This window comes from Equus przewalskii, chromosome 3 (assembly GCF_037783145.1).
Source record: "Equus przewalskii isolate Varuska chromosome 3, EquPr2, whole genome shotgun sequence".
Lineage (NCBI taxonomy): Eukaryota > Metazoa > Chordata > Mammalia > Perissodactyla > Equidae > Equus > Equus przewalskii.
In genome coordinates, this window is record NC_091833.1 from 61538611 (window position 1) to 61561619 (window position 23009).

Sequence of the window (23009 nt, forward strand, 5' to 3'; positions counted from 1 at the left end):
TCTATGGATGTAAATGCACAGAAAAGAATAATAAATATGAAAAGTTTTCATTACCAGATTTGTAAAAAATTAGTAATAAAATTTGGTAAAACTTTTTCTATCCATAATAATACAGAAAATAAAAATGTTACTTGTGGAAGAGACGAAGCTCCTTTCGTTAGTGCATTTAAATAGTGGACTCGATCTTGACTTTCATCTAGATGTTGTGGGTCATTTAAACATAACCTTGGAATTTCTTTTTAAAACATAACTTCTATTTTTGGTTATAAAAGTAATATATGTTCATTATAAAACACTTCAAAGTTATGGAAAAGCTGAATGAAAGAAGAGAAAGAGGAAGAGGAGAAGAAGAATCAGAAGCTGTACTGTTGTTGCCATCCTCACAGTCTGCAAATAAGAATGCTGTCAATATGTGTGTGTATTGTCCCAGGACGTTTACTGTACACATTGTTTTTACTTGATTGTAATCCCATTTAACACAATGTTAGAATTGAACCACTATATGATATCTTAGCCATGAAAATGAAGTACAAATTAAATATTTACACATAATATGGAATGTTAATAATTACATTAACAGTGTTCCTTTGAAGTGTTTTCTAATAGTACTCAACTCAAAAAGTTATAATAAAAGCTTTTTAATATTTAGTAGTCACATTAAATTGTCCATATTTCTTTGGTGGCTCTACCTCTCTTCTGCAGGAAAATCTAATTGAGTCATTACAACTGGAAAGGGATGGGCAGTGGGTAGCAAAATCCTTTGCCTTATCCTAAATAATCTCTACTTAAGTTTTTAGAAGAAAAAAATATAATGTATGAACAGGAAAACATCTCAGACAAAAAGAACACTTTTTGGAGGCCAGCCCGGTGGCACAGCAGTTAAGTGCGCATGTTCCGCTTTGGCGGCCCAGGGTTTGCTGGTTCAGATCCCGGGTGTGGACATGGTACCGCTTGGCAAGCCATGCTGTGGTAGGCATCTCACATATAAAGTAGACGAAGATGGGCATGGATGTTAGCTCAGGGCCAGTCTTCCTCAGCAAAAAGAGGAGGATTGGTGGCAGATGTTAGCTTAGGGCTAATCTTCCTCAAAAAAAAGAACACTTTTTGAATTATTTACATATTGGGCTTATGGTGCATTTCTAAGGAAAAAGAAACTGTACATACATTCCAATTTAGCTTTACCTTGCCACATAACAATAATGTATTCATGTTTAAGTAGAAGAGACAATGAAATGGATGATAAACCCTAAGTTTTGAGCCTTGTTTGTGAAATTACTTGTACTTTTATTAAAATCCATTAGGCACAAGTGAGTTATATGTAGACTTTAACTGATGGAGGGGATAAAAGGAAGAGAGTTAATATGAATGTTAACAATTATTTTAAAAATAAACAATATTTACTAATATTTACTGAAAACTTATTATTTTCCTGGTACTATAGGTATTGTGTTACATGAATTACCTTTTCTTTATTTAATCTTTACAAAGCTTTATAAAGGTTTAAGGGTAATTACTATTTTCCTTCTAATTTTACAGATACAGAATTTGATGCTCTTTACGTTATGGTAAAGACAGTGTTTTACTTATGAATATACAAATACAGTGATTTTTAAATTTAACTTAATAACTATTTATTCAGGGCATACTATATACCTATATCAATAAGCTGACAATGGATTAAATTATCTGTACTCATTAAAAATGGCTTAAACATCCATTCTAGATTTTTAATACTTTCAATAAAATATGATTGCACACTCACTGTCGCGATATCTAAAGAGCTCAAGACACGACCTCAGCACTTAAAAAAAATAATAATAACAACAAAAAAAGAAAAGTCAAATGAGTGGGATATGGAATCAATAATCAGTATTTAATATTGATAACAAATACCTTGGAAGATGTAGCTTAGTATGTGAGTTTGTAGACTGCCAACTGAATACCACAAATAAGCAGAAAGACACTAAGTCACTTTTGCTGTTGGACCAGAGGGGTCTCATCTGCATGGAAGGCCTGCTTCCAAGGGAAAAAGGGAGGTACTGAAGTGAGCATGCCTGACTCATTCTTTCCAAATAAGATAAGTTACTTCTCTTCTGGACAGAATCATAAAAAGAGCTAGTGAAGACTAGGAATGCTATGCAAATTGAGCTAGTTCAATTTAAAAAGACACATGAGGAGTGGAAATGTATTCTCCCCATAGATATTTCTAAAATATTAAAAATAACAGGAGCACCAACCTACACATATAACAGGAGCCAAAGTCAGCACCATGCCTAATGGTAGAACAAAAGAAGAAATGACCTAAAAGGCTGAAATTGAGACAATGATATCTAGAACCACCACTATAATGTAACAGAGTTTGGGACATGCTAGACAATGCAATTAGACAAGGGAAAGAAATGAGATGCAGTAATTAGAGCAAAAAAAGCGAAAGACTAGAAGCACCCTAATTATATATGCACGAAACTTCTTAAATAAATAATGATACATTTCAACAATAAAATAGTATGTCTCACATCTCTCTACCTCCAGGGAAATATATAAAAATATTCATTGAAATTGAGCATTCACCAAAACATATTTTACACAAAGCACGCAAGATGCAGAACAGTGTGCATGGTATTGTCCCATGCGTACCACAAACATATATGCAGATTTATGTATAGGATATTTTTTTCAAGATACTCACAGAAAATTGGTAATCCTAATGGGTTCTGGGAAGGAGAAATGAAGATCTGGAGTGGGAGGCAGAGGTTGGTGTTTTTTTTTACTGTATAACCCTGTGGAATTTTTGTGATGTGCACATATTTTTTTCTTGAATAAATAAGTATAACCAGTTTACCTACTTGAGGGTATAAGTTAATCTGAATGGTTAACAGCAGGCTGAGTAAAGTGCTGATGGAATGATCATAAAGATAGTTAGGAATTTGGATCTCTTTCTGCTAGCGGAGTATTAAATTTTGAAAGTCTCAAGGAAGACTGGCACAGCTCTTGGGGCAACTAACAGTGTTTTGTGTGTTTTGAGACATATTGTGAGAATAAATAATAAGAATCTTTATAAGGAATCAGATGAGTAAGCCGCTTATTAAGGATTGAATGTGTTCCCCTTAAAATTTGTATGTTGAAGTCAACCCTCAGTACCTCAGCATGTGACCTTATTTGGAGACAGGCTATTTAAAAACGTAATTAAGTTAAAATGAGGTCACTAGGGTGGGCCTTAATCCACCGTGACTGGTGTTCTTCTAAGAAAAGGAGATTAGGACATAGACACATACAGTGGGAAGACCATGTGAACATATATGGAGATGGCCACCTGAAAGCCAAGGAGAAAAGCTTCAGAATAAACAAACCCTATGGACGCCTTAATCTTGGACTCCTGGTCTCCAGAACTCTGAGAAAATAAATTTCTGTTGTTTAAACCACTTAGTCTATGATACTTTGTTATGGCAGCCTGAGCAAACTAATGCACCACCTAAGCCCAGAATGTTGGCTATAGGTGATAGACAGCCACTGAAGAATCTCAAGTAGAAGAATGACCTGATAAGATCTGCTCTTCACAACAATCACTTTGCAACGAGTAAGACTGACTGGCTGGCATGGACAGGCTGGAGTCTGGGAGACAAGTTAGGAAGTTACATAAATGATCCTGTCAAAGCTGATGAAAGGCATAATTGAGGCAATTTCACAAGGAAGAGAGAGGGGGAGTTACAGATGAGAGTGGTTACAGAGGGTAGAAATGGCAGGACCTAGAGCCCAGGTGGATACAAACCAGAGACAGAGAGTCCATCTGTGATGAAACCCATGCCCTGGCTTAGGCAGTTGAATGAATTGTTTATAAAGCAAAATGGAAAAACAGAGGAGCAGTGGGCTCTCCATGTGAACTCTGGAGGGGGCTAACCAAATTAGAGTGGTTACATATTAACATTGACAGCAAAGAGAAAACGCAGAAGATAGACGTCACTCCAGATTAAGATCATAGCACCTGGCGATCCAGGGAAGGGAGGCTGCTAGAGCTGGCAAGGAGGAGCAGTCAGGATGTCTTAGATGGCCCGATGAATTGCCACATCATGGGGAAGAAATGCACTTCACCCAGAAATACACAGTGGGTCTCGTTCTGGAAGTTATAAATCTCAGCATTCCCAGAAGCTGGGTGCAACCGGGGTGGAGCTGGCCTTGTTAGCTGAAGCGAAAGTAATGGAAGACAATAGAGAGACTCCTGGCACCAGGCCTTGGCTCTGCCCTTAACAGGTTTTATAACCTTGGGCAAGTCAATTGATTTCTCTTTGCCTCATTTCCTTTTACCAGCAAATCAGGGTGAAAATGAAGTGATTGTTATTATAACACATTAGCTACTTAATACTTAGAGGACTCAGGAAAAGCCTCCTGGAGGAGGTGATTTGTAAACTAAGAGCTAAAGAATAAGTAAAAATTAAGCAAATGAATGGGCTGGGAGATGCGGAGAAGAAGAAAAATGTTCCAGTTAGAGGGAACGGCATCTGTACGACCCTGAGCCAAAACAAAAAATGGTATTTTCAGAGAACCAAGAGGTAATTTGATACAACTAGAGCATAGGGTTTCATAGGAGTGAAGTGAGGAAATCTAAATTGTAAGCAGTTAAGTAATTTGCTCAAGGTCACAAAACTAATAATTGTCTGATACGTGAATTGAGCATGTCTGCACCAGAACTTGCATTTAAACTATTAATTGTGTACAACACCATATAATGAGAAGGCCATTACCAAAGGTAATACAGGCATAATATTTCTCAGTGGGTCTAGGTAACAGAGTGAATATTTGCTTGAGCTTAAATAGAAAAATCAAGGTGAGAATGTCAGAAGGAGAGTCATTAGGAATACAGAATTAGGCCACAAAAGTGAGGAAGCCAAACTTAGTCAAATAACTCATTGGACAATCTACCAACCCTTCGTTCCACTACTAGTCCTACAGAAATGTAGAAATCACCTCAAAACGGATTTTGTGACTAACACAAAACAAAATTTTGATGATTAGTTTTCTTTTGTAAACTTGCTTACTACTCACTAAATAGAAAGTGAGCTCTGAAAAGCCGCAATAGTTGTGTTTATTTTACAAAAACAAAATGAAACAAAACCCAGATCCAGATCAGTTCAGTTTATAATGGACTTAGCAGCTGGGTGAATTGTGTCACATACTATCCGGAGACTGGATGAACTAGTCTGTCTATGCCTCTTCCATGGAGCGTTGACGCATAGAAGATTTATTACACTAATTTATTATAAGATCTCCTCTTTGTCCTCTGTATACTGTTTTCTTATGAGGTGGCAAGGTGTGGAATTATTTTGTTTGTCTTGCTTGTGATTTGTTGGGATTCCTGAATCTGAGGCTTGTTGTCTCTGATGGCCATGGAGGTGCATCAGTCAGATCTTCCTCCAGCAGAACTTGCTGCAGGAGCTCAGTTGATGTCCTAGTGTGGCAGCTGGCTTAACAGTACACCTTTTATTGGTGGTGTTCCCATCTTGATATTGTCTCTGTGCACTTCTCTGCTGGCCTTCCAGCCGCCTCCCAAATGCATACTTGCTCTTCAATCCTTGTCTCAGAGTTGGCTCTCATTATCCCATTTCCACCCAATGACCTGTCAACTGGGCTTGAAGTTGAACTTCTAGCAACAGTGTGTTGGAGTTAAAAGATTTCCCCCAAAGGTACAGGGGAATTTTGCTCAAAATTTCTCTTAGCTAATATACCTATGTTTTGATCTGCATAAGACAACTGATAGCCATTTTATTCATTTACATGTTTAGTAGGAATAATTGTAACAGATCATGCCACATTACATAAAAGGTATAGTCGCAATTCATTCAAAACTATGGCAGGACTTTTGTTTAAATATCAATCTACTTGAGAAGAAAAGTGTTTGCTTCAAGACACCTTGCCATGTGTTCTATCTGTCTTTAACCTTTTTAAGATCATTGGCCATACCATCCTCAGGAGCCAAGCAAATTGATTTTCCATCATTCAATGTGACTCAGAAAGGAGAAAATTTGGATTGGTAAAAATGGGAGTACTACCTTTAGAAAAAATGGTTCATAAATTCTGAAGTGATTTAATGTTATTTATTGGGTTTTTAAAAACAACTACAAAATATATGTATTTCAAAACAAATTTGTCTCAGATAATACAGTAACCACATATTTAGTATGCAATGTTCTGTGTGTACTACCAAAATTTTCCACCATTAACTATGAATAATGTCAGTTAAAATGTAAGAAAGGACCTTTTCAACAATAAACTAATCAGAAAGCATTTATAACTATGTCTGTAATATGTCCATAATACATGTAATTCTATGTACAAGTCTCTATGTTGTTTGTTAATCTACACATGTATCTCCCAAGCTGCCACCATAGAATATTTACCGTATATTGTTCAGCGTTATATCTCTGGCAGTCTTTTTGGTCTATTTTTGTTTGTTTGTTTCTTCTCCTTTTAACATCTGCTTAAGATCTCATTTATTATTGAGTAGGGAGAGCATAGTTGTCCAAATCACAAGGAATGTGTTCTGTGTGCCTATTTAAGTTCCCATTTATATTAATTCTGAAGTTTTCAACTGCTCTTCACAGACCACAGGGCTCTACCTGTATCTGCAGGATTCCTCAGAAGTTCGCTAGGTTCAGACATGACCATTTCACCATAGTTTCTACTCTGTGTGGAAATTCCAGGATTTAAAAATAATGTAATTCAATATTCACTTGTGATTTAGAAAGAAATTATTAATTTAGATATTATTAATTAAATTTAACTTAAAAAATTGATTGAGAAATTAAGATGAAATCTTTAACCTCATAAAGCTATAAAACATCTACACTAGATCCTATACTTAGTGGTGAAATATTTAAGAGGTTTGTTGAGAACAAAACAAGAGTACCTGCTATCATCATTTTCATTCAAGTTTTACTGAAAGTTTTAACCAGTGCAATAAGGCTAGAAAAAGACATAAAAAATTATAAATGGAAAAACAAAACTGACATTAGTAGCAGATGACATAATTGACTATGTAGAAAATGCAAAACAGTTTACAGATGCATAATTAGAAGATTAATGGATACAAAAATAATATACAAAAATCAGAAAAGCAGTTTTAAAGATACCCTTTATGATAGCATTCAGATAAAAAGTCTCTAGACATAAGTTAAATAAGGAGCAAGAAGAAAAAAATTTAAATGTTATTTCAGGACCTCAATTTATAGACTATGTGAAGTGCAAAAAATGGAAGATTTACTATTTTAAAGATGCATCAACCACCCCTACTCAAACTGATTTATAAATTCAATGCACTTTTGCCCCAAATTCTCATATTGACAAGCTGATTCTAAGGTCTGAGAAGAGCTAAGACATTGCTGAAGAAGAAGAGTAATGTTGGGGAACTTGCCTTTCTACTTATCAAGAATTTTTTATAATGCTATAATAATTAAGATGGTATGGCGCTGGTATAGAGATAAACATATTGACCAATGAAGAAAAAATTGGAGCCCAGAAACAAACCTGTACATATAACATTATCTTGATTTATGGCAGAGATTGGAAAATGATGGGTTTTTTAAATAAATGATGCTGGGACAATTGATTATCCGTATATGAAAAATAAAATTGAATTTCAACCTCACACTGTAGAGAAAAATGAATTTTGGGTTCTAAAAGTAAAAGACAAAAGTATCCAATTTTTAGAAGGCAATATAAAAGAATATTTTTATGATTTTGAGAATAGAGTAGCCATAAAAAAGTTACATTACAAAAAGCTTATTTTAAAAAACACTGCAGATACAAATTTTTGTCACATATATAAATGGCAAATGATTGGTATGCAAAATGTATGTTTTTAAAAACACTGATGAAATAGCAAATAGCATAACAGAACAAATGTGCAAAAGAAATAAAATTTCACAGAGGATCAAATAGAAATGGCTCATAAGCATGAGAAAGATATTATTTGTAACAAGGGAAATGCAAATTAAAACCACAATAAGATTCCATTATATAGTAATTTGGCAACAATTTAAAAAGTCGGACAATTCCAAGTGTTGACCAGTAGGTGGAGAAAGAGGAACTTTCATGAATTGCTTGTGGGTGGAATAAATCAGTACAACCATTTGGAAAACAGTATTATTTGGTGAAGTTGAAGATGTGTATACCCCATGACTCAATAATTCCCCTCCTACATATACATCCTGGAGTATCTTTTACACATATAGCCGGAGACCAGTACAAAAATGTTGAGAGCTGCATCGTTCATAATAGCAAAACTGTAAGCAACCCAAAGTTCCACCCAACCGTGGACCACAAAATAAATGTCAGTGTTAGCATAAAATGCAATGGCAGTCATCTGTAAAAATGAATCTGCCTAGATTAAACTCACAAACTTATTGTTGAATGAGAGAATTAAGTCATATTTATACATCATCTCATTTATTCAATGTTCAAAAATCAACAGAACTAAAGAATTAATTGTTTAGCATTTCATTCATAGGTGGTATATTTATAAGGATAAGTGACAAATTGACACTGAGTTAAGATAAAGTTAAGGGGTATGTGTGTGAGGAAGAGTGACAAGGAAGGAGAGGAACGAGATTTGAGAGGAGTATAAAGAGTGCTTTCTGTATCCTGATAATGTTCCGTGTCTTGGACCTGGAAGTGAGCATAGTTAAGTTTGTTACTGCTCCTAAAGCTGTACATGTATGTATGTATGTACACACACACTTATAATATACATATGCATACATATATTGTACAACCTTTTATATTGTATACATAAAACATATATACGTATGTTTTTGTAAAATATTTGTTGTACAATCTTTTATATCTATAACATACACTGTATTGTGCAATTTAAAAAGATTTTTAAATCTGCTAAGTCATATTGCATCTTTTGAATGTCCTCTATTCGAGTATGTAAGAGACTTCCAAATAACCCAGAATTATCCATGTCTCATTATTGCTGACCATGTATCTTTGCTTATTGTGGATATTCTTTGACATCAAAATTAAATCTACACATTCCAGTTCACACCTTACTCATGTTGCTATGTCTGTATTTGGGAGGTTTTTTTTTTTTTTTTGAGAAGGTATATGGCAGTTTCTAGAATGGGACCTTGAAGACTGAGCAGTTGTTTCCTGTACCATATATGAATAATGCCTGTAGAGGAGCAGAATTTGCCACCCTAAAATATGTCTCTTTGGCATAAGGTTTATTTTAGCCTGATTATTTTTAAAAAACTGCAGAAAACCAAGTAGAAGTTACCTTTTTATAAGAGACACTTATATGTGTAAAGAAAATCTCCATCTGTAAGGGTGTTTCCCATGCTGTACCAGGAAGAGAGGGATGACCTTGTCTCTAGAAAGTCTTAATGCAGAAGGCAAGGACTTAAGTCTGCATAACAGCCTTACCCTTAAGGGTTTACTGTGCTTTTCCTGATAACCTTCCATAACTGACTCTCCCCATCCCCCAAATCTTTTTTATCTTTAGCTGAAGATGGTATTTAAGGTCGTGGCTTCAACCATTTTGGCAAGTTACTCAGTTTTCCTGGGTCTCTCCCATGTATACAGGAGATAAACATGCTATTGAACTTCTGTTAGTTTTTCTCCTGTTAATCTGTCTCATGTCCACTTAATTCTTACACCAGCCAGAAGAACCTAGAAGAGGGGGAGGAAAAGTTTCTTCCTCCCTGGCATGCCCAAAGTCTTGGTCTCCTGTAGTCTCAGTCTAGTACATTTTGTAAGCATTTCAGCTCTGAAAATTCCACTATCAGAGGCTCGTATTTCTGCCCCCATGATTCCTGCTTACATGATTTCTTTTCAGCTACAGCAAGAAGCTTCAGGTATCAACTGGATATTTTCAATAAGTTTAGGAGAAATAAAAATAAACGTGAATGTCTGAATACACTGGTATTGCAAGTCTTGGCTCTCACGGCATCAGCTATGTGAGATAAGTACAGCAAAACCTAGAGTGAAGATAGAGACACCCATACTTCCTTACTCTTAGTTTAATATTTTAAATCAATGTCACAGGCCACAATATTGGATTAACAATTCAACACTGATAGAAATAATTAAGGAAAATTTATGAAAGACCAATTATTTGCCAATATCAAAATAAACGTGCATTATTGACCTGCTGCTATGGAACTGTGTTAGACATACTAGACCAAAAATCCATTCCTTGAGGTCTTTATTGCATCAGGAAAGCCTATATAAGCATAAAATAAACTGGTTAACTCAGTGAAAATCTGTTAATATGATAGTTAGATGTGAGATCTCCGTTGAATATATAATTCCATCTGCTAACCAACATTAAATAAACATCCTAGATTGATTTGCAGTAATATTACTACTGTCATCCCTAAAAGAGAAGTACAAAACATTGTAGTCAGTATTTCAAGGTCATTAAATAGATTTTGTTCTGCCTCGACATGGAGTTCTTCAACACTTGACAATCTGAATGTATGCCCTAGTTTAATTTTAGATATTTTACAATTTTTGTTCTGCTTAAAGCCAAAATAAAATCTCTTTAGATCTAGTTTCTCTTTCATGAAAATTTCCAATGGCTAAAAGGAAAAGATAAAAATGTTTGTGCAGTCTCAGTAGGCATCTCTGATTTCAAATTTTGATTCAACACAGTGTTCTTTACATAGCGCAATCTCGATATTAGTTTCTATTGCTTGTTCCCTCCTTGTTGAAGAATGAAGGAAGTTTATCAAAGAGGCATTTGTCAGTTACTGGCCAATAAGGAAGTATAGAATTTATTTTTCCAGTTTGTTTTATTTGGGAGGGATGGAAAGTACAGAATTTAATAGATCTGTTAACAGAGATATGAACTTTTTTCCTTATTATTCCTCGGGGTGGAAATATGCAACTTTAGAGAATCCAACACCATTTTCACTTGATGATTATTTTAAGTATATTGTCACGAGAAAGTCTGTGCATCTTTTCAAAAACCATGTTTGTGCAGAACAGGAAATTAATATGCTTTCATGTTATCTTTGCTTTTTATGTCCATTTGCACGATCATATTTAATTTCTTGATGGAATCTGCCATCTATTGATAAATTAATAATTCTTGTCCTGTCAAGAGTAGTATTAGCATGTTTTTTCTGAATCAACAAATCAAACACTTTAACTGAATAATTAATACAATTATTGATACAGTGTCACTGTACACATAACCTCAATAATCAGAATATCTCATTTGCCTTCACAAAGGGAGATACCATTGAATTGTATCTATAAAGATGAATAAAAGCTCAGTGTACAGAGAAAAAGCTGGTAAATGTTGTAGACAGACTCACGCTCCAAGAAGTGCAGCTTTGTGACAGGGAATGGCACATGAGGGAAAAGTCTCAACATGCAATAAGATTGAATGACTTTGCAACCTTCAATTGATTGCTGGGTTCTTGGCCTTTACACCAGGCAAAAAGTGCCACAATGAATTAGAAACACTGTTCAGACACAATCTTATCTCCTTGAGTCTCATTTCACTGTGTACCAAGTGGAGGTGATCAAATTGTGTGTTGTCAGTATTTGAGGCCACGATGATGATAATAAGGAAATCTATAACAAACATAATAAAAAACGTTTGAAGAATCAAAAGAAAGGAGCAGTTTCTAACCTGAAATTATAGTTTAGGATTTAACAGAATTAAAATTAGTTATTCTGGAATTTGTCAAAGTGATCATGGTTAGATTTCCAGGGATATTCACTTTTAAACACGGATCTCTAATTTGAGACATTTTGTTACCAAACCTGAAGAGAGTTCGCTCACCCGTTGCACAGCAAGCCAGTCTCTGACACTGGGTGTGGTGGAAGAAAGTGAGAATTTTATTTTTGCACAGCGCTGAGCAAGGAGAGAGGGCAGCTAACGCTGAAGTCCCAAACTCCCCGGAAAGCTAAAAGGAAGGGTTTTTATTTGGGGTTTTAGGTAGGGGAGGGGCCTTCCTGGTCAGCAGCACTTTAAATCCATCAGCCCACATCCAAGACCTTATCTTCACCTGTGTGTGTGGAACCCCTTTGGAAACATTTTATGTTCTGCCTTCAGAGGTATAGTGACAGCTGGCTGGGATTGTACCGTTTACTTTTAGGGGCATATGGCCTTGCTGGTCAGCAGCTTTCCCTCCAGTCTGTATCTCTTTGTGAGGAGGAGATAATCCAGGTGCTTGTCCTTGACGGTGTCTGTCTCCATGGAGGATAGTGGATTCTGGAGCCAGGAAGCCAGAGAGTAAGCAGGGAATGAGTGTTTTGGTTTTAACACCGTATATGCTGGGTTTAATGTGGGGAAACTGATATCAGAGTCGATATCACTTTGACTCAATGCCAGATTGATAGTATATTTAATTTGTGAAGAATTCTAGGCTCTTAATACTCTAAGTGGTCAAAATATCAGGGGTTTTTTTGGTTTGCTTTTTTGCTGAGGAAGATTACCCCTGAGCTAAAATCTATGCCAATCCTCCTTTACTTTTTATGTGGGTCGCCACCACAGCATGGCTGACTAGTGGTGTAGGTCCACGTTCGGGATCTGAACTTGCGAACCAAGGCTGCCGAAGCAGAGTGTGCTGAACTTAACCACTAAGCCATGGGCCAGGCCCCAAATTCTCAGGTTTTTAAAATACCCAATTATATTACCATGATCTTCCAGCTGATCTGGGAGCTATACAAGTTTGTAAGTTACACTAAGTTCTCCATTTTGAACTGTATCTCATCCTTCCCTCTTCAAAATAATTATTTATTCTGACATAGACATCATACACTGTGCTAATAGTAACAACCATTTGTTGAGTATTGCTTTATGCCAGTACTATTCTATGTACTTCTGTTGTATTATCTTGAAACCTGACAACACTACATGGACTGTTTTTATCTTACGAATGAGGATACCGAAACACAGAAGAGGTAAGTACTTTGGCAAAGTAACAAAAAGAGGAAGAGATTTTCTTTTTCTTTTAAGTGTGTTTGGCCACAATGCCCAACTTTAATTTAAAATATTCTATATGTCAAAGTGGCATATTTTGGAGTGGCCTACCCTGAGCCCCATCAAAGCCACCAGGAGCCAGTAATGGCAGCAGTAATAGCAGGGTGCCCCCAAATAACTTTCCTTTAGCCCACACTGCAGTGGCTCATAGTGTGGGATCTGTAGAAGAATCCTGAGAAGCAGGGGGAAATGGTGGTTACACAATGTGTTCAAAGACAATACTGGAGGCAGAGTCAATGCACAGGCCTCTCTGATGGTCATGCGAAGTGAACTGATGTTCAAAAACCTTGTTTCTCTTTCTTGTTTGGTATTTAGATAGCTCTATGAGGACACTGAGTTAGGTGGTTCTGTGCACTGATACGTTTTGTGACCCATTGGGCAGACTTCTCTGAGCTCTAACTTGCTGCTATCGGTCCAGGTCCATTTAATCTGTTCACAACTGCCCATAATACCATCTCATTTTCTTTTCATAGGACTACTAAAAGTAAACGGTACAATCCCAGCCAGCTGTCACTATACCTCTGAAGGCAGAACATAAAATGTTTCCAAAGGGGTTCCACACACACAGGTGAAGATAAGGTCTTGGATGTGGGCTGATGGATTTAAAGTGCTAGCACAAAGGCCTTTGCCTCAGGCTCTGCTTTATGGGAAACTTAGGATAAAACAGAACTCTTACCTTAAAATTTTTCTGTTCCAGCAGAGAAAACATTGCTCTGTCTTGCTATTACAGAATGTCTATCTCTCCTCTCTCTCACATCCTGTCAATTTCTGGAAGTCTCTAGAGGATATCTTAAAAGAACTCTCAAATAAATAAACAGAGCAGGATCATACATCATTCCTTTTCTTCTGCTCTGGCTTGTTTGTCAAGGAAACCTCAGGCACTGCTGCCATTATTATTTCTTGATGGCTTTGATGAGGCTCAGGGCAGGCCACCCCAAAATAGGCTACTTTGGCATATTGATTATTTTGAATTAAAGTTACTTAAGAAACAGCTGGTACAAGAAGAACACTCTGACCTTCCTCTATGTTCTCCTGAAAACAGGAAATAAATGTCTCATGTGAAAGGTACCCTCCCTACACCAGGAGGTAGAGAGACATCCTTAACCCCAGGGACAGGGAATTCAGGGCCATGAAGGCTATGCAAACAACTCTGTTTAGTTTCTTTGCTAATTGGTACCTAAGTCTAAGTTTCTTTGTCTTGTCAGTTTTTCACAAATTTATTGTTTCCTTGTCTAAGCTGCCTGTTTTGGTCATTTCTTTGGGGTCCCATATCTGTGAGACTTCTATATGTATGAATTGAATTTGTTTCTCTCCTGTTAATCTGTCTTATGTCAATTTAATTATTAGGCTATCCAAAGAACCTATAAGGGTAGAGGAAAAATTTTTTCTCCCTGACAGCTTCTCAAAGTTGTATGGTCATACTTTGTCACATTGTTCCAAGACTTATTTGCTAACACAGAGAACACTTTCCTGCCCTCATTAACCTGTGACCATCCTCTCAAATAGCCCTGTCCTCCACTTCCTACCTTGATGTTCCCAATGGACTGCTGCCTTGTACTCTAAAGTCTCACAGACAACTTAACGTGATACCCATTCTTGCCGTTTCTGCTTTTCCAGGAATGCATTGAAATCTACGAGAGCAAGCCAGAGGACCAATGATAAATGCAGACCCAAAACTTCCTCTTACTCTTCCGGTCATTCATGTATTCATGTCTTCCCCCCAGTTATGTAATAAATACATTTTGGTTTACTTTGAAGATTTCTAGTAGCAGTGTAGAGAAAGTACCTAAATCTGCTTTTATTTAACTTAGGAACATTAACCGTGGTCATATATATTGAATTTCATCCAGTGTTGGTACCATTTGGTTCCTCCCACAATCTCCAACTCTCCTTCTATAGTATGTACGTTTCATTAGCCTAATGAAAATGCTTTGAACACTGAAATTTAAATCTCATGTAGAAGCCTGGATAATGGTTCCCCAAAGATGTCCTTGTCTTTATCCTCAGAACTTGTGAATATGTTACCTAACATTGTAAAAGGATCTTTACAGATGTGACTAACTTAGCGTCTTGCAATGGGAAGATTGTCCAGATTATCTTGAATAGGCCTTATAAAATCACAAAGATTCTTATGAAAGGGATACAGAAGGAGTCAGACTCAGACAGAAAGTGATGTGACAAAGCAGAAGGAGAGAAAGAAAGAGATAGGAAGAGGCTATGCTGATAGCTTTGAAGATGGAAGAAGATGGCCATGAGGTACAGAATTATCACTGCAAATAATCCATAATCAGTCTATAAATCAAAATTGGGGTGAGTGTATTATATGAGCTATCTTTGAGAACTATAGCCTGGAAGTGACCTTCACAAAGAAGGAAGAACTCCAAAGAAGCAGGGTATACAGAGTGGGTACATACTGTCTTAGGACAAGGAACATACGTCACTTATGACAGAAATCTCTCTTACTACAGTCATGAGATGTTTACTGGCACAGCAGGTCAGTGGTCACAAGGTGAATACAGCAGGTCAGCGGTCATGAGATGAGCTAGAGCAGGTTGGTAATTAATCCTTAGTTTCTGGGAAGAAATGCTTATCCTTAAAGAAATCCTTTTATGGGGAAAGGCAACATCCCTATCTTTAAGGGCATCGTTCTTGGCTTTAATACATTGTGTTTAAAGCAGATGTATGATGCATGTTCAACAGTCCATGTCAGGCCTTTCTGGAAAGACAAGGTCAGGTCAAATAAGTTTTAAACCAAATGGCTTCCTCATTTACTCCCATATATACTATTGATCTTCATTATTTCAACATTTTTCCCCTTTTGATCAATAATCCTCAACTCAATGTGAGAATACACAGATCATTACTAAGATATTTATATCCTTAAGACGGTGGTATTTGACCCTCAAAGGGTCCCTTAAGAAGAGGAAAGTAACCTTGCGACCCATGAACTGTTTTCACAGGATAATATTTTGGACATATAGTACAATGAGCATATGCTTTATGAGCCACTGTGGGAGAAAGTTTCCAAACATATTGCTTTCCCCATAAAATCATCTTTTCAGGTGCTCAATGGGTTAATTGATGTATATGCTGGCACAGTGGCAATTGTGCTCCAATAAGCACTATGGTTTATTATCTGGCCCGAATCGCATCTGCATAGTTATGTCAAAAATTCCTCCTTTCTCTTGCCATATTTGTTTCTCTTTTTCTCTGATTTCTTGAGCCTATCGAAGAAAATCTTTCACTTGGTTAGTAGAGTTAACAGAAAGCAGTGGACATTCTTGAGGCTGGACAGGATACTCAGTCCCATAATGTCCCTCCCTATCTTTGAAGTAATACCCATCTGTAAACCATTCTAAATAATAAAACACAGCTGTAGTCATTTTCCCCCTGCAGTACTAGAAGCAAGGTTGCAGGGTTAAGATAATGAGTAGTGTTTAGCCACATAATAAAACCTAAAAAGGTTTATCATCATTTACTTGACAATGCTTCCCATGCAATTTAACTACCAAATAAATCTAATTAGTTTAGTATCTTCCTCTTTATAGGAAGAGAGAAAAATTCTTTGAGAAGTCCCTGGAAACTGTCTTTTTAAGAGAGAGAAAATCAAATTCTAATTTTGCACTAGCTTACTTTTGATACTAAAACTCATTTACTTAATTAATTTATTCCGATCTTAGCCAACTTGAAACCATTCATAAAACTCTTCTCTCAAGATTCCCTTTCCTATATCTTTCTTTTGACATTCAGATTTTGTCCTATGCTTTTCCTTTTTTTTGACAAAATGCATTTCCATTTCATATATATCATAAATTCCATATAAAAATATATATATTTTACTGAAAACACATTTTATTTTCCTTGCATATTAATATACTTTCATTATTATTTTAGCAGTTTTAATTACATATATTAATTAGAATTTTTAACCCTTAGAAACCTTAATTACTAGCGAAAAATAAAGAAGTAAACAATTATGGACTGCCTTTTATATTAGTATTCTGTGACTTGGCAAATTTATAAATACTTTTCATAATTTCTAAAAACATATGCTACTCCATAGTACAATCTTTCAGTAAATCATAAGACACGTTTACTAATAGATCCAAACATCTTAATTTTCTCTGTAATAAGAAGACAAAAGTGGTAAACTTAAACTTGTTAAGCAGTTAATGGTTCTTTATTTTATCTTATTTGGAAATAATCTAGATATTCAATGAATTTTCCATCATTTAATTTGACCTAGCAATACTCTAAAGTTTTAAGTTACCAAAGAGATTTTAGCAGCTATTTTAAGTACACATGCCATAAAATGTAATTATCTCTAAAAGTTTATGTGTAAACTCTTGTCCCATTTACATCTACCTAAATCATTTCCTCTCACAAATTCTGGTTAGATCACCCACAAAAACTGCATGACACATTAGACAAAAGCAGCTATCATTTTAAGTTATTTTTGCTGACAAATTTTGGAACAGAGATAACATCAGCTTATTTGATTAATAACCCCAAGTAGAATGAAGGTTGCATGTCTACCTCATAACCAATCCTGATAATTCTGAAGACATGCTTATTGCAATCAAACCAACAAACTTAAATAAGATTTCATTTACCAAAGATTTTTGGGTCAATTTCTATTACAGCTATATAAGTGCTTACTTTTAGCCAATTGAATGGAACTCTTTTAGAAATTATAGAATTATAGATGGTAATTAGAATCAGTATCTGGAACTAGAAAAGTATGACATATATAACATATATATGGCACACACATAAACAACAGACAGATGCAACAAAGATTTTATAGCCTCTGTTTTCAAAATTTTCCTTAGAATTTTGGGCAAGGGTGCTTTCATAGCAGTCTGCATCTCCAAAACTTCTATCTTTTTTTTCTTCCAGTCTTAGGAATCTGAGATGGTCTAGATAATAGCTCCCAGAAAGGTCACAAGTTTCTTGAGAGAAACAGGGAGGTTAGTTGCTTATCAAAGGACCAACACACTCATCCAATTACATTATTCCCTCTGGGTACATAGTTATATCTTAATTTATGAAGAAAACAAAATCTTATCAGGCTTTGAATATCAGCTTCCAATTTGGCTAAATTTCTGATCGTGTTACTAAATCTTGTCAAATATCTTGTCAGGTTTCAGCTGGGACAAGCAGTAACTATTTCTGGCAGCATTAAACAACTCCATTAATTTTTTAATTTTAGTTTCCCCTTGATTGTTTGAGGGTAGCAGTTTCTCAGAAAATCTCTCAGAGTCTTGTTCACACTGAGTGGAGCTCATATTGGGTCCTCCTTGGAAGGTAGCCTGACTTAATAAGTGCACTTCTTAAATGATCTTACCTAATTTGAATGTTCCTTCTAATGGCCAATCTACAAGTTTTAGAGGCTCAAAGGAGCCCCACAATTGCCACTGTAATTTTAAATTATCCCAGGTTATCTTTATCCAAAGATCCAACCATTTACAGTTATCCCCATTTTGTTAAGCACTTGCAAGTATCACTGCATATGTATTGCATGTGAAGCCAGTCAGAGTTCCAGGGGGAGCCTGCCAATTCAGGAACTGGTCAGCTTTTAGAAGTGTGATTTCCTATTTTCTTGTAATTTAGTTTTACTATAAAGTCTGAACAATTTCTAAGGACTGTGTAGCGGGTCAGAAGGGTGCTGGTTGTGAGTGTCACTCCCTTAAAAAGGTCGTGAGCAGGGGCTGGCCCGGTGGTGCAGCAGTTAAGTTCGCATGTTCTGCTTCAGCAGCCCGGGGTTCACCCGTTCAAATCCCAGGTGTGGACACAGCACCACGTGGCAAGCCATGCTGTGGCAGGCAGGTGTCCTACATATAAAGTAGAGGAGGATGGGCATGGACATTAGCTCAGAGGAGTCTGCCTCAGCAAAAAGAGGAGGATTGGCAGCAGATGTTAGCTCAAGGCTAATCTTCCTCAGAAAAGGTCATGAACATTCTCTTGCATGTCTTGGTTTCTCCCATTGGCGTTCTAAAACTACCATGGGGGCTCAGAGCACATGGACAACCGATCCTCAGGTCCTCAGGTGTGCATCCCTGGACAACCTGTCAATTACTGAAAGCAAATGATCATGATGGAATCCCCTATGGGACTGCTGCGCATCGTGAGGCTCAACTTCAGACACTCCCACGAGGTTCTCAGGTGCCTGAGAACACTTTATGGTTGAGAGGAACTGGTGTCCCTTCTCTTTGAACTGAATGAGTTTTCAGTTTCTCATTTTGCTATTAAACAATTCGTTCAGACTTTATAGACACAATTCTTTCCAATGTAAAGCCAAATTAAAAAGGTCAGCCTCCCCTGTTTACTCTAAAGTTCCCCCTGGGCTTTCCTGGCCTAGAAAATTCCCCCTAGCTTCCTCTTACCTAGGATATGTACCAGTACCCCTGAAGACACCTAGTCTTAAGACTTGGCACAGCTCAAGTAAAAGTTCGGACGTACAACTTAAATAAGAAGGTCCTGGTTTCAGGAGAAACTCACAGAGGCACCTGAAGAATGCTGTGAAGCTGGAGGGAATCAATGGGCCCACCTAGTACCAAGCCCTGGTTCAAAGCAGATTCCAGGTGGTCTCCAGTGGGTTTCTCTGAAATTCTGCCTACCACACCATAAATGTCAATGTAAAGTAACCAATAACCATTCTACATACAAGAGAGATAAGGTGAGCTTTACTTAAGCCAAAGTGAGGACTGTAATCCGAGAAGGGCTTTTCCTGAAAGGAAGAAAGCATTCCAGAAAAGCATGGTTTCCAGTACAGTCTTATACGTTTCTAGAACAAAGAACATCCATTAAACATACCCAGGATACATGTTCATCAAAGTTTCAAAGAGGTAGTCAGTTGCAAATTAGCAGGTTAACATGACCCTGATGTTGGGAAAGGGACTAACAGGACGAAGGAGGGGAAGTATGCATTTTTATTTTAAGAGAATGCATTCTTTAAAGGTTAAAGCAGATGCATAGTGCATGTTTGATAGCCGATAAGTTAGGCTTCTTTAGTTCAAGTCAAATTACTTTTGAACCCAAATAGTTACCCCATATACTTCATATGTGAAATAACCTTGTGACATCTTACCTCATTCATTCTGAGCACGTGCCATTGGAATTATGAAGACACTATTGTACTTGATTTTCAGGGAAGGATGTGGAGGCTCAGAGTGTTTCTTGTCTGCAGTTACCCAGTTGCTCAGAACAAGCCCGGGCGTGTACCCACCTTCCTCCTCCTGCTGAGGGCTGTAAAAGAGCCCAGGAAAAGGTCCTGAATCAGAGCCAAGCACACACCCTAGCTGGCCCTCCCCACATGTGCACAATCTTTCCTTCTTTTCAGATTTGGAGTGTGTTCCTTTCCAGGTGACTCAGAGCTTTATCATGAGATGACAGCCTTTGTTTCTATTGAGAAAGCTGGACATGCTCCTGTCATCCTGGGGCAATGGATAAATTCAATTTTATGGGCTCAAAAACATTTAAACTGTCACCCTACCTGTGAGGCATTGAAACAGCATTACACTTGGTGATTGTTATCTCTCCATGAAGGTTAGAAAATGAAGCACTTCTCAGTGAAACCTTTACACAGATGCAGCACTCAGCCACTCAATTTTTCTTTTCTTTTTTCCCCCCATTGTACAAATTGTTTGAGTTCTGAGGAAGAATCCACTTTACTACAATATACTTCCCAACTTCATTAAGTGGCAAAAAAATGCATAATTGTTTGGAAAACCATTTAACAAAATAATTTCAATGAGAGCTCTTTTTAAAATATGTATGAACATTTGAAAAATTTTAAGGAGCTACAATTGAATAACAGGTTGGTATATTGGAACAAAATGAATATTTTATGCAAAATAGGGATTCAGGGTGGGGGCCTACAAGGACTTTGAAAAAGCGTCAAAGATGCCTTCATGAATATCAGCGAAACAAAGAGGAGTGCCAGCTAGTGACAGGTCTTAAATGAGTATGATCTACAGTTTGTTACAAATTTACAGCACTGGGGTATTCAGAATGAACAAAAAGTCAAAAAGTAAAAAACAAACCTAAGCAAGAAATGTTTGTGAAAAGCTTTATTTTCATGGTATTTGTAAAAATACATCAATAAATATTTAAACTTCTCTATTTCAAGACATAGAGAAATACTGCATAATTAACGCTAAACAAGGCATTATGCCTTACAAGGAAGACATAAAATGTCCAAGGGATATTTAGAACATCGTAGTTTTTAAAGCTTCAACATCAGACATGTTGACCACATACTGAAATTGCTACAATAAATAACAACTGACGTTCTTCTCAACAGTACAAAAATAGATATACACATACATTCCCCTACCTGAACAGTGATCTATTTACTTGGATCTCTCCCATTATTTATCCCCAGCCTTTATCACAGTGCACATATAGTGTGGTCTCCCCCCTCAAACCCTCCCTCAAAATATTAGTTTAATAAATGTTCTTCAACATTTAAAATGCATGATCTGCAAATTAATAGTCAGGAGTGAACTAACTTTGATTTAACGTGAAAATAACCTTTTCACACAGTACAGTGAACCAGCAAACATTCAAATCTTTAAATATTAGAATGTTAATATACAAGCTTTGAAAAATAAATAAATAAATACTTATGTAAATAAATAGAAGAACTCTCATAAGAAACAAACACATTAAACACAGTCCAGGTGACCCCGAGAACTATTTGTTTCTCTTCTTTAAGGCTGCCAACAGCAACCAGTACACTTCCTCCTTTTCTCCAGGTTAGTTGGCGCTGCCCCTGTGATGAGAAAATGGTTGCGGTTAGCAGGACTCAAAAAGAATGACTGCAGAGCCCTGCATTTAATGGTACTACTTATACCACTGCTGCCCTGTGTGGCAGAAAATGCCAGGCTCCTGATGCCGTTTAATTAGGAATAAGGGGCCTGTGGTCACAACTGTATTATTAGCTTCAAAAAGCCAGGGCATAATGCTCAAAAAGTACATGCATGACATCCCTTAAGCCTCATAGCAAACCCCGTGAAGTAGTTATTATTATTTCCCCCATATTATTGCGATTCAGTGATTAAGTACTTTCCCTGGGGTTACAGGAAACTCACTTCTTTAGCATCTTTTCGATCATTTTCTTAACCATGGGGGCTTCAGGATTGAGACAAGTTTCCTGTCCATTCTTGAGAGTGGCTCTGCAGAGAGAAAGGAAAATGCACGTGAGGTAGGAGGTCGGGCTGGGGGCATCGGGACGGTACAGGTCACAAGGACGGTAGCAGCGGCGGCGCGCGGCAGCACTTACATGACTTCGGTTTGGGCGCAGTGGGAGCCCGCCGGCGTCACCTTCACGCTCTGGATGTTCTTGAGATGAATCCCCTGCACGGTCTGCAAGCACTGGCAGCGCAGTTCACTGACCACGGGCGCCCCTGCAGGGAGAACGGACTCGGTTAGCGTGACTGTCTCCCGATGGGCCCGCCCGATCCCTGTCCCGCCCTTGGAACCCCAGGGCGCGAGGTCTCACCTGCCGCGTGCCGGGTGGCGGCGACCAGGAGAAGGAGCAGCAGCGCGGCCCGGAGGAGCCGGGGAGCGCAGGAGGCGGTGGCGGTGGCGGCGCGGGCCATGGGGCTCAGCTCAGACGGTCGGGGCGGCGGGGCCTGGAGCAGGAGAGCTGGCGGGATTGCTGGCGGAGCGAGCTCTGTGGCTCCCCGAGCCCGGCGCACCCCTTTTATCCATGATCGCGGCGGGAGAGCTCACAGCCCCGGGCCAGGGAAATTCCCGGACCTCCCGGTCTCCCCCGGGTGCGGAAGGAAGCGCGGCCCCGCCCCTGGGTGAGGCGGGGTGCTGGGACCCGCCGGTGCCGCCTCATCGCGTGACTCTAACTCCGCGGGCTCGGGACTGTTCACTTCTCCTCCCCAAATCCCCAAAGGGAGAATGAGTCGCCTTGCAAGAGGCGGTGTCACTTGTTACGGAGACATGCGTCCTGAGGAACGTTAGTTTATCAGCATTGGGGGAATTAAGGCGGGGAAGAGGT

The 23009-nt window shown here is 37.9% G+C and overlaps 1 protein-coding gene and 1 long non-coding RNA gene across 2 annotated transcripts; both read right to left on the reverse strand.

The window, feature by feature from the left end:
* Positions 1 to 10784: 10784 nt before the first annotated feature.
* LOC139082560 (uncharacterized) lies at positions 10785 to 20242 on the reverse strand. Its single transcript, XR_011538681.1, has 3 exons — positions 20085 to 20242; positions 12112 to 12223; positions 10785 to 11960 (listed from the first exon to the last, which is right to left on the reverse strand). It is a non-coding gene; the product is annotated as an uncharacterized lncRNA (long non-coding RNA).
* Positions 20243 to 21051: 809 nt separating this feature from the next.
* Positions 21052 to 23009, reverse strand: LOC103545812 (growth-regulated protein homolog gamma-like). Its single transcript, XM_070614655.1, has 4 exons — positions 22500 to 23009; positions 22281 to 22404; positions 22090 to 22173; positions 21052 to 21770 (listed from the first exon to the last, which is right to left on the reverse strand). Exons 1-4 carry the CDS (start codon positions 22597 to 22599, stop codon positions 21755 to 21757), a joined length of 324 nt encoding a protein of 107 aa, XP_070470756.1. The 5' UTR covers positions 22600 to 23009; the 3' UTR covers positions 21052 to 21754.

Excerpts from the sequence above, each read along its gene's own strand:
- LOC103545812 (XM_070614655.1), bottom strand. The coding sequence starts at position 22,599 with ATGGCCCGCGCCGCCACCGCCACCGCCTCCTGCGCTCCCCGGCTCCTC. Across the intron at positions 22,405-22,499 it reads CGCCACCCGGCACGCGGCAG|GGGCGCCCGTGGTCAGTGAA; the intron begins GTGAGACCTCGC and ends TTCTCCCTGCAG. Across the intron at positions 22,174-22,280 it reads TGCGCCCAAACCGAAGTCAT|AGCCACTCTCAAGAATGGAC; the intron begins GTAAGTGCTGCC and ends TTCTCTCTGCAG.